Source organism: Ictalurus furcatus, chromosome 2 (assembly GCF_023375685.1).
Source record: "Ictalurus furcatus strain D&B chromosome 2, Billie_1.0, whole genome shotgun sequence".
NCBI lineage: Eukaryota > Metazoa > Chordata > Actinopteri > Siluriformes > Ictaluridae > Ictalurus > Ictalurus furcatus.
The window spans coordinates 13,225,438-13,240,376 of record NC_071256.1 but is presented as its reverse complement, the minus strand read 5'-3'; the positions used below and the strand labels follow the sequence as shown (position 1 = coordinate 13,240,376).

Sequence of the window (14,939 nt, the reverse complement as noted above, 5' to 3'; positions counted from 1 at the left end):
TGATTTTGTCTTGCATAAGCTAATTCATGAGGTGACATCATGATGAACAAGTCCAGTAAAAACTGGAAAGGAACAAAAGAGTTAGCGTTAAAAAAAGAACAATTTTATAGTATTTACAAAATGATTTTTTTTAAAGTGAAATTTGCTGTATGCTATCATTGCTAACATCAGATCACTTTCAGTTTTCTTCAGTTCAGAAATGGGATAAAAAATTCATTAATAAGTTTTATTTATTGACAGGCCCACCAGCCAGGTCCAGCAGTGGCAGGCTGAGGAGGCTAGAGAGAGGAGATTCTACTGGAGCAACAGCGACTGGTAAGTTTGTGCTGAAACACTAAATCACAATCACCAGTTGAAAAACTCTTTAATCATATGAGTTGGTTGGGCAGAACATGTAAATAAGCCTTCTTCTTAGTACAGACAGATGAGCCACACATATTTTTTACCATTGTTTGATGTATTGTGAGTAGTGCTTGGTCAGCAGTTAATATTTTTATAAATAGAGAGATATCATTTAATATCTCTATCAATATTTTGTATTATCATGTTCTTTTGCAAAGACACAACTGTTGACATGATTTCTTTTTTGTAATATATCACTTGCTAATCCACTGCATGGATATCACTCACTAATCCACTACATACTCTACGTTCAATTTATATCAATTAGATATCCTTATGAATTTCGTAGGTAGTACTGAACACTAGTCCTGACTGTAATTATTTTACCAGCAAAGAAAACTCAAGCTATAATGTAAGCTTGTTTTAAATGAACAAGTAAAATCACTTGTCACGATAATTCCACCAACGATAATTGTTTTATTAAAGTTAAGTTACTTTACAGATGGTTGTGATTCACTGTTCTTTGTATTCATTCATTCATTAAGCCTAGTGGTGCTTTATGTACGTATGTCAGATGAGGTCATTCTGTCTGTGTCTGCTAGCAACCAGAAAGACATTTCCTTTCCATGGAAGTACTTTGGATCTTTTATTCACTGTGTGTGTATGTGTGAGTGAGTGTGTGTGTGTGTGTGTGTGTGTGTGTGTGTGTGTGTGTGTGTGTGTGTGTGTGCGAGACAACAATTTCATTCAGAAGAACAATTTCATTCAGAAGGTAATTCAGAGTGCTTTAGAATTAATGTGGAATAAGATCAGTGTTAAAAATAATAATTTTAGATAAAGAGAAATGAAATAGGAATAATGTAATGTATGGCATAGTGGCACAGTGGGTAGCATTGTCACCTCATAGTTCCAGGGTCGACAATTCAATCATGATATACTTTACTGAACCCTGATTTGGGTGCTACAGCAACCAAATGAATTTGACACATATTAACAAATCACACACAGTGCAAAGACATCAGTGCAAAAGACCATGACAGAAGTGCAGAACAAAACTTCACACAGACATTCACAACAACTAAGTTATGAGATTGGTTGGGGGATATGGGATACTATGTATATGAATAAACTCTGTCACATTATTCATTCATTCCTGGAGGCATTGTGGAGAGCCAAATGTGCTCCTGGAAAGCACCACGAAGAGAATACGCTGAACTGGACATTCACTGTGTAACCACCTCAATAAGCTGTTCACGAAAGCCAGCCCCATCACATGACTCACCTGTAATCACTGGAAACAGAACATAGGACACCATAAACTGATAGGTATTTTAATGTGTGAAGTAGACTACTAGTGTTGTTCTGAGACTAGGAAGAAGAGTCTGCTTTGGCCTTTCCTGTACAGTGCATTGGTGTTATCTGTCCCGTCCAGTGTGCAGTTCAGGTAGATCCCCAGGTACCTGTAAGACTACACCTAGATCTCTACATCTTTGTTTCTCATGCAAATATGGAATGGGAATGGAAATAGTATCAATTCACTTATGAATGAATAAAATGTAATAAATAGGTTGTTACTTAAATTATTGCTTAAAACATTTTGTTTTAATAAGAATTAAGCTTTCCCCAAACAAGTAGATTTCATTTACAATTTAGGAAAAACTGTGAGGATTTTGGTGTCTTGGGAACGTTAAGAAAAGCTTTCTAGGTGAAACTCCATTAGAAATCTGGTTCAGATGATGCCAAGAATGTTGAAATACTATTAAGAATTTGAAATATAAAAAACATTTTTACTTGTTTATCAATTTTCTTAGTCACAGGAGAATTGCAAATATGTTATTTCATAGTTTTGATGTATTCATTATTATTTTAAAATAGGAGAAAATAATAATGAATGAATCGTAAATGAAGAAAACTCTTCTATTAGCTGGTGTGTAAAATCTCAAACACTGACATTTCAAATTGTGACATCCTGAAGTTGAAGTAAGGTGCTGCAATATGTTGTACTTCTGAACTGTGGCTTTGAGGTTGTGTGTAGCGGAGCCCTTTGACACTTGGAAGGTGAACGAATATCATTCCTTCTGCCACCAAGAGCTAGTCGAGTAATCAGTCCACTCCACAAAAAGAAACACATGAAAGATGTTTGAACAACAGAGTTTATGGGTGATTGTAGACTGGAAGCTAATGAAAGAATCCAGCTATTAAGGGTCTTAGATAAGATAGTTATAATGTAGGGAGGTCAGAGGAAATACACTGCAGTAGATCACCAGGTAGCATGGTCAAGTCTGTAGGAGACAATGCAGCACCCTCTGCAACATTTTCCTGTTTCTGAAAGACCAAGTGGTAGTCATGATTGCACCAAAGGTCAGATGGACAGGGTCACTAGTGGTTGGAGGAACAGCAGCTTCAGAGTCTTAGAGGCTGTAGCACCAGAAGAAGGGGTAGTCAAGAACCAGCATCAGTAAGAACTGGTACACTGGAGAACTGGAGGTTGGCCAGACTGGAGTCCCAGAGGACAACATGCCTGGAAAGACCAGGAATGCAGTGATTCTGACTTCAGGGATGTTTGTACGAAGTGGGCTGAGAGTCTGTGTTATTGACATGCCTAAAGAGTATTTAAAGTATTTAAAATAAATCCAAACAAATCATCTTCAAAGAAAGAAAGAAAGAAAGAAACCCCCCTTTAAAGTTGCTTTCAGTCTCAAGAAACCATGGCCTTTGACCAAATATGAGGTTGTATACATAAGATTGTAAAATTCCTTTGTCATCCATTACCAGGTGAAACAGCAAAGAGGCTATAAAAATATACATACACAAGCAGTTTATAATACAACTAAGTACACTCTAGACCATAATGCACTTCCTTTAAAGTTGTGCAGACTGGTCAGCATTTTAAAAATGTAGTACAGATGGAATTGGATGACTGTTTTGTCGTTTCAGATAGTTGCATGATGGACATTATGAGGTTTTGAGATGGTTCTCTTCTAAAAGTAAAGGATTGGGTTGCAGTTTTATTTCAGTCTTCATGATAATCATCAAATATATGGCTTGGCTGAGCTCAGTGTATAATTGCATGACAGTATATAAAATGGTCAGATCAGTGGCAGGATCTCTCAGGGCTATGTTGAGGAGAGAAGTTGTATTGCGACATGGAGGGTGTGGTTTGACCACACATGCTCACACAAGTGTGTCTTTACACTTGGGTGTGTTTGGGCTTCTATCCCATTTGTGTGCTTTTCAAATAGCCTTTGACCCCCAGTTGTGGTGAACAAGTCAAAGTTTCTTAGTGTCTGAACAAAGAAACAGTCTTCACACTCCAATCAGCTCCACAACTCTTTCTTTAATCTGGTTGAGCAATGCACTAAAATGTCACGTGGATTAAACCCAGTTTTGATCATATTTCCACCTAGCCCAGGGTAGTATTCAGAAATATGTTTGCTTGGTGTTGGTGTAAGGCTGTTAATTTGTATTTTATGTCCTGTTAACATTCTTTTTATGATCATCCACGTATACACACAGAGTACGGAGCATTATGAGGAGTGTGGTGTGGCTAAAATCAAATGGCACTCCAGGATTCCTCATGCCACTGAGAAGAGAGAGATATTTTCAGAAGAGAAGCTCAAATCACATGACCTAGAATTTCCATCTCAGATACAATGCTGCCTCAGTGTCACAGTAAAGAGAAAGAGGGAGCGGGAGGGAGAGAAGGAATATAACTAAGCGAACTAAAAGAAGAAAAAAAAGTAATGAAAGCTCCATATGATGAGCACATGGGTATGCTGTAATCCTGGATACACTCATTGTCACAGCACAAGGAATAAATTAAACTGAGGGAGAGGAGAGAGACAGCGAGAGGGAGAAAGAGACATAGAGAGAGAGAGAGAGAGAGAGAGAGAGAGAGAGAGAGAGAGAGAGAGCATGTGAGGGAGGGAGACCTTGAGTGAGTGAGGCTGACCATGAGTGAGTGAGGCAGCAGTGCTATTGTGGGAAAGAGAAGGGAAGCCCAGGAAAGACTGGAGGAGAATAGCAGAGGATATATGTGGCCGTGCAGGGTGTGTGTTTGGATATGGAGGGAGACAAAATCGCAGGTAAGACATGAGCAACTGTCAACACTTCTTCCTGCTGAGCAATAGGGCCTTACTGCACCTAATACAGCTAACTGTTGGAGACACTTTCTTTGGTGTTTTTAGTTTTGTTATAGAGTGTGCTGCTGGATCCTAGCCATGCTGTTTTTTATGTACCATAAGCCATAATGTTAATTGGTAAGATCTACAAATGCTGAAGCCAAATCTTTGGTACAAAGTTAAGAAAAGCCACTTGCGTTATACTACTTTTGTCCCTGGTGGCTTTGCTCTTGTGGGTTTGTGCTATGTTCACTGGAACTGCTGTTTTTCCATAGAATTTTTTCCACAGGAAAGCAGCCATGCTGTAATAGCAACCCATAAAGTGTGTGTGTGTGTGTGTGTGTATGTGTGTGTGTGTGTGTGTGTACATGTGCTTAAATGCTTTCAGACTGTATGTGTCAGTGCAACAATGGCGTCAATTATTGCAGACTCTGTCAGTGAGGAGTTAAGAGTGTTTCAAAGAGTGACGTCCAACTACAGCACAGTAACTCTGTTAAAACAATAGAGCAAAGTACAGTGGCTTTTCTTTGCCTGATCTTAGTGCCCATGTAACCAATGCCTGGTTATATACTAAACTGACTCTCTCTCTGTCTCTCTCTCTCTCTCTCTCTCTCTCTCTCTCTCTCTCTCTCTCGCGCGCTCTCTCTCTCTTTAAAGCAAAATGCCCGGGTGGGCTCCAGATTTAGCTCCAGAAAGGAAAAAAGGAGAGACAGGCTATGGGAATTACTGTTGTCTGTAAAGATTTTGAGGTATTAAAGACAGTTGGTTGGGTAAAGGTGACAAAAAGCGAATACAATAGGAGTTGATCAAAGTAGTGCAGTGGGCATAGTAGCATAGTAGACGACAGTGTCTGTACTTGGTACTAATGGCAATCTCAGCTACATATGGATCCACTTTGCAATCTGACCAAAAATGCTGGATAACAATTTGTACTCCACACTTATGCACTATGTTTGTTTTCTGCTTAATGATAAACTCAACTACACCTTGTACGTTTATAGCCCTACTTTCTGAGATTGCTGTGAAAATGCTAAAATAATGCATTCACAGCATTGGCGTGTGTATCTATGATAGATATATTTTAGTATTTTCGTGACCGTTGTCTCTAGGGGGGTTAGAATGACTAAATTATCAGTTATTATTAGTGAATGTCCAATCAAATAAGATCTTTTGTGCCAGCAATTCAGCACTGTGCCATTTTTGTAATGACCTATATTTTGATTTAATTTAAAGATTTTAAGTCACCATTTTAGTAGTACAAATAAAAGGCTAGTTCACACAATTTAAATTAAATTCATTCAATCACATGTGAGCCTGTAGGACAGCTTTTATTATCAGCCAGTGCTTGGTAAAACTTGGTAAATCTGGTGTTTGTTTAGTTGTATTATACATTCTTTTGTTCAGTGAATAATGTAATGTAGACTGTCTGATTCACATTTACTGGCCACAACGGAGTAGTTTGTCCTGATTTGTTATGGAGAAGATAATTCAGTCAGTTGTATTTAGTTAGCAGTTGGGTGAAGTAGCCAGTTTATATTTATAAGTAGCCAGTATATATATAAGTGACATCACTAATGGGTATGCACAAAACCAGGTTATACTGTAAGTAATGAGACAAGACTTTACTCAAAAGTCATGAAAATAAAGTTTGGGTATACATCTGCTCTAAGAGGGGGCATTAGTGCCGTTTCAGATTACAGTGGGTTTGAATCCCACTGCACTAACAGATTTTATATGACTCACTTCCTATTGCTGTGTTCCACCCACGTCAATGCAGGCACTTTAATTAATTAATTTTTAAAATAAATTTCACTGCTAAGCTCTCTCCTATCATACGACAGCTTCTGACCAGGGAGGGTGAGGGTTAGCATGTGTTTCCTCTGAGACACATGAAGCCAGACACTGCATCTTTTTTAACTGTTGCTCATGCTGTGTCACACGGCAACTTAACACACTAAAGGGCTAACTGCCCTTTTCCACATACATGAGCTCATAGATGCCCACAAGAGTAAGCGTATTGCCACCCCTCTCACCCTGGGAGCAAGGCCGGTTTTGCTCTCTTGTACATTCAGCCACGGATGGCTGTGTCATAATCAGAATTCAAATTCACAATCTTTTGACAGCAGAGTACACACTTTTCTGTTGGGTCACTTGTGAACTAGACCATTCATTTCTGACCTGGAAAATTACAATTGGGAAAAAACAGGAAAAGATAACCATACACCCAACCAAATTGTGTACATGCTAAAAAATAAGGCCCTTAACCCATGACATTAAAACCACTTGCCTAATATTGTGTAGGTTCCCCTTGTGCGGCCAAAACAGCTCTTACCCATCAAGGCATGGACTCCATGAGACCTCTGTGGTATCTGGCATCAAGACAGATGCTTTAAGTCCTATAAGTTGTGAGGTGGGGCCTCCATGGATCATATACTTATTTGTCCAGCACATCCTACAGATGCTCGATCGGCTTGAGATCTGGGGAATTTGGAGGCCAAGTCAACACCTTGAACTCTTTGTCATGTTACTCAAGCCATTCCTGAGCAATTTTAGCAGTGGGGCAGGGCACATTATCCTGCTGAAAGAGTCCAGTGAATACTGTTGCTATGAAGGGGTGTACTTGGTCTGCAACAATGTTTAGGCAAGTTGTACCTGTCAACAACCACATGAATGCCAGGACCCAAGCTTTCCCAGTAGAACATTGGCCAGAGCATCATACTGCCTCCGCTGACTTATTTTCTTCCCATAGACTTATTCTGTTCCCCAGGTAAGCAATGCACATGCCCCTGGCCGTCCACATGATGGAAAAGAAAACATGAGTCATAAAACCAGGCCACCTTCTTCCATTGCTCCATGGTCCAGTTCTGATAGTCACATGCCCACTATAGGCACTTTTGGTGGAGGGCAGGGGTGAGCATGGAGACTCTGACCGGTCTGCAGCTACGTAGCCTTATCCACAGCAAGCTGCAGGACATGTCTATCACAGCCAGCCAACTTTTTCAGCAATTTGTACTACAGTAACTTTTCTGTGGGATCAGACCAGACAGGCTAGCCTTCACTCCCCACACGCATCAGTGAGCCTTGGGTGCCCATGACCGTATCACCTGTTCATCGGTTGTCCTTCTTTGGACCACTTTTGGCAGGTACTAACCACTGCATACTGGGAACACCCCACAAGACCTGCAGTTTTGGAGATGCTTTGACCAAGTTGTCTAGCCATCACAAATTTACCCTTGTCAAAGTCGCTCAGATCCTTACACCTGCCCATTTTTCCTGCTACTAACACATCAACTTCGAGAACTCATTGTTCAGTTGCAGACTAATATTAACATTTACATTTTTACATTTATTCATTTGGCAGATGCTTTTATCCAAAGTAACTTACAGAGTAGAGGTGTAAGAGCCAGTGTAAGTACAGAATGTTTTTTTTTTTTTTTTAAATATAAAAAGGGGTGTGGGAGGGGGGTTGTCAAGTTAGGGGTTAGTTAATTGTTTACAGAAGACGTGGGTTTTTAGCTGTTTTTTGAAGATAGTGACAGATTGTGCTGTCTGCATTGAGGCTGGAAGTTCATTCCATCACTGAGGGACAGTCAGTTTGAAGGTTCTGGAAAGGGTTCTCATGCCTTGCTGAGTAGGTACTACCAGGCGTCGGTCGTTAATTCATCGCAGGTTGTATGAGGGAACATAAACCTCAAGGAGAGCGTTGAGGTACGGGGGTACTGTTCCAGACAAGGTCTTGTATGTGAACATCAAGGCCTTGACCTTGATGCAGGCAGGTACATCAAGTCAGTGGGGGGAGATGAACAGGGGTGAACATGGTTTCCATCAGCCCAAAAGAACCCAAAGCATGCTGCTGCATTCTGAATCATCTGGGGGTTTGATGGAGCTGGCTGGGAGGCCCGAGAGCAGTGCGTTGCAATAGTCCAGTTTTGAGATAACAAGAGCCTGGACTAGTAGCTGTGTAGCCTGTTCAGTGAGACAGGGTCTAGTTTTCTTGATGTTGTACAGAATGAACCTACAGAGCCGTGCAGTTGTTGAAATGTGGTCTGTAAAGGTTAAAAGTTGTCATCGAAAGTTTACACATATAATATATTAATATAGCCCTAATATGTTGTAATGAGATAGTCAATGTTATTCATGTATATGTTATGCCACCTATCAGTACTTTTAGTGTTATGGCTGATCAGTGTGTGTGTGTATGTGTGTGTGTGTGTGTGTGTGTGTGTGTGTGTATGTGTGTGTGTATATATATTTATATATTTTTTTTCTCACAGATTTTTTTATTTAAAGAATTTATCATAAATGTATTTTCATCTGAAGTCATGTGGCTTGCAGCAGGGTTGTGATCACCCACTAAGTCAGTGTCATGCTTTTTGGCTGCTTACTGAATGTTGCTTGCTTTATAGCTGCACAAGGTGGCAATGTTGCAGTCCAAAATATAGACCTCAAACAGAAAGTTTTCTTTAGTTGTTTAAAAAAACAACACTGTCTGTCCTATTTGATATAACTGAAAAACCGGTGACATTGTTTTAATTCATGTCATTTAGAGAGAGTGCACATTTATTTCTTACTGAAGAAGCTGAAAAAATAAATGAAGTCTGGGCCCTCCTTTCTCACTCCCCTTGTCTAATTCTGGCTCACCCAGTCTCATATCTCTCTCTCTCTCTAGACCCAACATTCAGGAATTCAGGATTTTATTGGGGAAATGGAAGGCTCTACAAATATTACCCATTGCTGCACATTGTATTTCAGGTTGCCAGTGGCAAACAGTACCGTGCAAAAGTCTTAGGCAAAGAAATGCTGTAGCCTTCAAAAACAATGAAATTACATTAAATTCTATGTTAATAAATACTGATGACCCCTAATTTAAAAAAAAATAGCTTCAGTTCCCGTTTTCTGCAGTTTTATAATGAAATAAGGTGGTAAGTTTTACTGAGCATATTGTAGTTAACTGACATACAAATATTTTACTGTAACAGTTAATTTTGTTCTGGAAGACTAATGTTTGAAAAAATTTTTTTACTGACTCGATAATGTAGAAGTCATAAAATAAATATCTATTACTAAGTTTGTACTAGAAAAAGGGTGCTTTAGACTTTTGCACAGTATTGTATATGTATGATTGTGAGAACTAATACTAATACTAATAATGCATAATGCATTATGTCAGTCATAGGGCACAGTTTGTTTGAAATCCTGCCGCCATTGCACTTTTCATGTTTCACATAACCTAGCTACATTAAACAGTTGGCTCAATTACTAAAAGGATATAATTATTGGATCAGTATCAGGTATTGGCCTATTCCCAAGCTTTGATATTAGTATTGTATTACAAGATATTCAATATTCCACACCCCCACCTCCCACCCCCATCCTTTAAGAAGTATATTCTACAACTTTTCCAACCCATATGCTACATATACTGTATATGCCTTCCCCAAACACCACCTGACTGGAATTTTAAAGGGATCACAATTTGACAGTACTGCATACACAGTATTGACAATACTGCAAAGACAACCTTCTTCCGAAAAACAAGGTCATAAAGTCGCTATTCAGCCGGTTCACTGTCAGTTCACTATAGGGTGCTAACTTGTACAGGCAAGTGAGAGAAAAGGAAAGAAACAGAGGAAGAAACTTACACCCTCTTTGTGTGTCTGTGCTGTTTTAATATGGCATTGTTTTAAAGGTAAAACTAAACCCAGAGTGAAAAACATCTATAGAGCACCTAGGAAGTAATTCATGAGCTTGACTGGAGGGGAATACAATATGTGTGTGTCCCTAGCTGTATGTGTCAGACCTATTCAGCAATGAGAATCTGTTCTCTCTTAAATACTTTCTTGGCTGGCAACCTTGTGTGCTTTTTCACACACTTTCTATAATTCTGAGGTGTTTTTTCTCTTTTTTGCATGCACACACACACACACACACACGAGAGAGCAAGAGTGAGAGAGAGAGAGAGAGAGAGAGAGAGTCAATATGTAGGGACTATGCTGACAAATGACCAGATTAAATATGTGGCCTACACTGACACATATGGGAATGCTGCTAAAATTAGATCTGTTGTAATTGCAAAAGGCTTGTAAATGAGCATTTAAATAAATAAGTTTAAATAAGCATTATAAGTAGAAATACTATGAGCAGAATGTTGGCATTAATAAGAGGATCTACATCCTATACACCATACTGTATTTCACTAATAGTTGAGTATAAGAATGTGTGGAGTAGTGCTGTAACAATGCCACTATCTGTATCTGTACCTGTTTAGTGCTCCAAATATCAATATATGTATCTTGGTTTAAATTTGGTGGGGGTTTCATCCTGGTACTCCGATTTCCTCCCCCAGTCCAAAGACATGCATGGTAGGCTGACTGGCATGTCCAAAGTGTCTGAATGGGTGTGTGAATGTGAAGGATAAGCAGTATAGAAGATGGATGGATGGATTTAAGTTAGAAGTGGGTGTGGCCTAAAATGTAAACTTGTTTTTTAAAAACAACTATGTCCCTGGAAAGACTGGAGAAAACAACCCAAAGGTATAATTGCCAGCACTGGCAACATGGTTTGTGAATTCTGGCTCAGCTATATTGTATCATACACAGTCTGAACTAGAGATTTGTACTGGACTCTTTTTAATACTGCTTATGCAGTTATTATTTTTGTACCCGTTTGTGATATTTTCTAATGAAATTAGTTGGTTCTATTTCACAAAATATAAACAAGGTAGTAACCTAACTCATGGAGTGGCCTATACATTATCATGAATAAATGTATCACTTTAGCACCACCAAAGCACCCCTAGACCCCCAGACCATCACCTTTTCTCAACCATGCTTGACAGATTTATTTTTTTTTCTGCATCTCACAAATCTACTTCTTTTGTGTTCCTGTCAGGGTATGGGTGAGCAGGCAAGTTGGATGCAAGTGCAGAATAAAGGTTTAATGAACAAACAAACATAAAACAAGAGCTATGTAAATAAGGCAGAGATACAAGGACTAAGGAACTTAACCATAAGACAAAAACAAATGCCAAGAATGCATAAGGTGACACAGAAAGACAAATAAAGCAAGACCCTGAGTGCTGTACAAACTGTGACTTAAATACCCGTGTTAATTACCTAAAATGTGAATCGGGTGAAACCAGTCATGTGACGTAGCAGTGGCTGCTGGGAATTGTAGTCCTGAGTTCATTCTGGCATATCCATGAAGGAACCCCCCCTTTACCGTGCGGCTCCTGAAGCGCGAAATAAGTTCGGGAGGGGGTCCTGGATACCCAGACCAGAGGTCCTTGATGTGAAAATTTATTTTTGCATACCAACTGTACACCTGTACCAACATGATAAATCAGGCCAATTCTTCTCCTTGAGGTCCACTGTCTTGTCGTCCACTGAGTCTAGCTCCACCACTAATCAAACACATCTGAACAAGCTAACCATGGTCTTCAGGAAAATTACAGGCAAGTATGTTTGTACTTGTTGTAGCTAAACTAACTGTTGCCAATATCAAACGTAGTAACATTTTAGACAAGCATAATCTATTGTTGTTACGAAATGGGACTGGAAGCAGAAGCAAGTGCAGATCAGCATCTTTATTTTCAAACAGCAATCAAAACACAGAAACCGCGGTCTATGCTGGACTAGATCATCGAGGTTAAACATAAACTAAAGTCGAGGCATGGAACGAGAGCAGGACACGAAAACAAGATCGCTTAGCATGCGTAACGCATTCACTATTACATTCAGTTATACGAATAATACTGCACGAAGTACAAAGTAACACAAGGGCTTTAAATAGCAAACATAATCAAGCTGGAACACAGACAGCTGGGGCAAATAATGACACAACCTCGAACATCAACCAATGCTTAAACAGAAGGAGCCCCAAAACCAAAACAAAGGCACGTATCCATATGCAACAGTTCAGCCTCATGCACGCGTGCTCTCTACAGCCGCCCGTGCATGTCGACGCCACAGTGCCATCTGCCAGCGAGAGCGTGACAAATGTATGTCAATCATAAACATAAATACTGTAAAATACTGTTCATTTGTATAATTTGTTATGGTTATATAAAACTGTTAATTTCTCAAAATGCATGAAATTAGTAGGCTTTTCCCCAGATTTCTACCAGGTCTAGCACTGTAACCAGTGGGTTCTCAAAATCCCAATTTTTATGCTACTATAGAGGATGTATTTCAGTGAAAACTTCAGGTTCATATCTGGTCCCCCACCATAGATATTCAACCTGAAACTGAGGGATTTTTTTTTTTTTAATAAGAGAAGTCTCAAGCCTGAAATGTTCTGCATGCACACTGTACTTACCTATGTACCCCTAAAATTTAAACTGAGGCTCTAGCTCTTCCCATTATAAACTGACCCTAAAAGTGGAACTGTGAGCAATCTTGAGCATTATATTTGGACTTAAGTTTTTCTTGCAAGGAGCTAGGACTATCCTGAGCCGAGATATTGAGGTTTCTGTAAACAGCTGTATAACCAAAATTTGTTGTGTGCCATGACACAAAGACAGCTTTCGTAGTTATATCAAGTAAAATTTTAAAAATATATTTAAAAAAAAAAACGGGTGATTTTGCAATGCTAATACAGGTACCTGTAATGCATTACAGGTTTGTGAGATAGGTGGAGGTGAAGGCAGACACAGACCTCGTAGTTTAGGTGCTGGAGATTTATGGAGGTTTGTGAGCTCAACTTTTCAACCCCTCCACTGTACAAATTCCCCAAGTGTGTGTACATGTTGGTATGTATTTATATTTGTGTTCATATGTATAATAAGGATGACATACTGAATTCTAACTGAGAAAAAAAAGTGGAGTATTCGATAGAAGAACCCATTTCAGAGTATAAACTACACAGAGGTAGGGAGGAGCAAGGGAAAGAGGGAGAGAGTGAAAACAAGAGAAAGAGAATGAGTAGGGGGTGGGGGTTGTTATTGCTTGCTCATTCTGAGGTCTACTGCATTTAGAATACTGGAGGAAGCAGAGCAAGCGAAGAAGTTTGTCCTTTAAGAAAGTAGGGGGCTTGGATTTGTGGACAGCGGCAATCACATAGCCCCCCCCCACCACCCCCCTTGCCTCCTAATTTGGGATTTGTTTGGAGGCCAGAGACTGGAGTGCATCTGTGAGAGATTGCCTTGCTGGGAAATAGAATACCGAGCTTTCATATTCACCCACAAAATGTCTGATTCCACTGTTAATGCTCATTTGGAGGGGATCATTTCAGACTTTGAAGGTTAGTGTTCCTCTTCCTGCATCATATTCTTCTTGCTATCTGGACAGGTTTGACTACTTTACCCATTTAATTTGTGGTCATGGAAACATTAATGCTTTTGGTTTATCTTTTTCAACAGATGACTATAAGAGATAATATACCTAGTGCTGGTTAATAATCTCACTCTTTAATTTTGCCCATCTGCCATAGTGGTCTGTCGCTCACTTTGTTTTTCTCTTAAATGCTGCTAAATGATTATGTTCGGAAGATCACGTAAGAATTTGTTCTGTATTTTTCTATGTGAGGGGAACAAAAAGTGAGTGTATGCTAATTACATCCAGTGTGTGTCTCTGAACTGCACACTCTGACAAGAACGAATGACAGAAAAAAACTCTTCATTATGTTACTATTAGAAATTATTTACACTCCATAAACCTTTCAATATGAAACATAACTGCAGGAATAACACATAAATACTATGCATTCTTTATTCCCTCCATTCTCTGGCAGTAACTTGCTCTGACATCTCTTATATCCCCCTGCAATTCTCTTCTCTCAGCACCCCTATTCATACTTCACCCTATTCACCTGACAGACACGCACACACAACTTCATTGACATATGTATACATAAACACACTCTCTCTTTCTGTCTCTCACTCACTCTCTGTCACACAGACACACACACACACACACACACACACAAGACGTGTGCATATGTCTGACATTATATCACTTGGCTTGTTTCTAAAGTCAGTGTATAATGTACGACAAGTTGTGTGTCTGTTAGTGAGTCTCTGTTAGTCAATCTCCTGGGGCTTCACACTTTCCAAGTGAGACAGGACATATTCCTGAAACCAGGAAGGGGGAGCACCAGAGAGAAAAAATATTTTGAGGGCAAAATTACACAGGAAGTGTCAAAGTGTTTTGGATAGTAAATAGTGCCCCGAAAAGTGCCCTTTAAACACACTTTCACCACACAAACAGCATACCATTGGCTCTGTGATAGGAGACAGACAGAAAAAGTATTATTATAATTTTGCTCCAAACATACAACATCATTTATTTATTTATTAAGAAGCTAATTTTGTCGCTCAGGATTGCAAGTTGCCTGCTGCGAACATCCTAAATTGGCATCTCTTTTAATTTTAGGAGATCCAAGACAATCATTTCAGGATAGGTCTTGCTTCACTGTTAAATTGTACAAGCATGATACAACCTCTCACCATGCAGCCATTTAGGCTCTTGGTGAGCTCGA

At 39.4% G+C, this 14,939-nt stretch overlaps 1 protein-coding gene across 5 annotated transcripts in view; it reads left to right on the top strand.

Annotated features, from left to right (window-relative positions):
* The window catches only part of septin9a (septin 9a), a 108,994-nt gene that overhangs the window by 25,840 nt on the left and 68,215 nt on the right, over window positions 1–14,939 (top strand). For 2 of the 5 annotated variants that reach the window (XM_053648848.1, XM_053648855.1), the window contains exon 2: window positions 241–315. In XM_053648848.1, the coding sequence (XP_053504823.1) occupies window positions 241–315 (75 nt within the window). Of the gene's footprint in view, window positions 1–240; window positions 316–4,222; window positions 4,428–13,378; window positions 13,704–14,939 lie in introns of those variants that run through there. The other 3 variants (XM_053648869.1, XM_053648894.1, XM_053648863.1) reach the window with 3 other exon arrangements.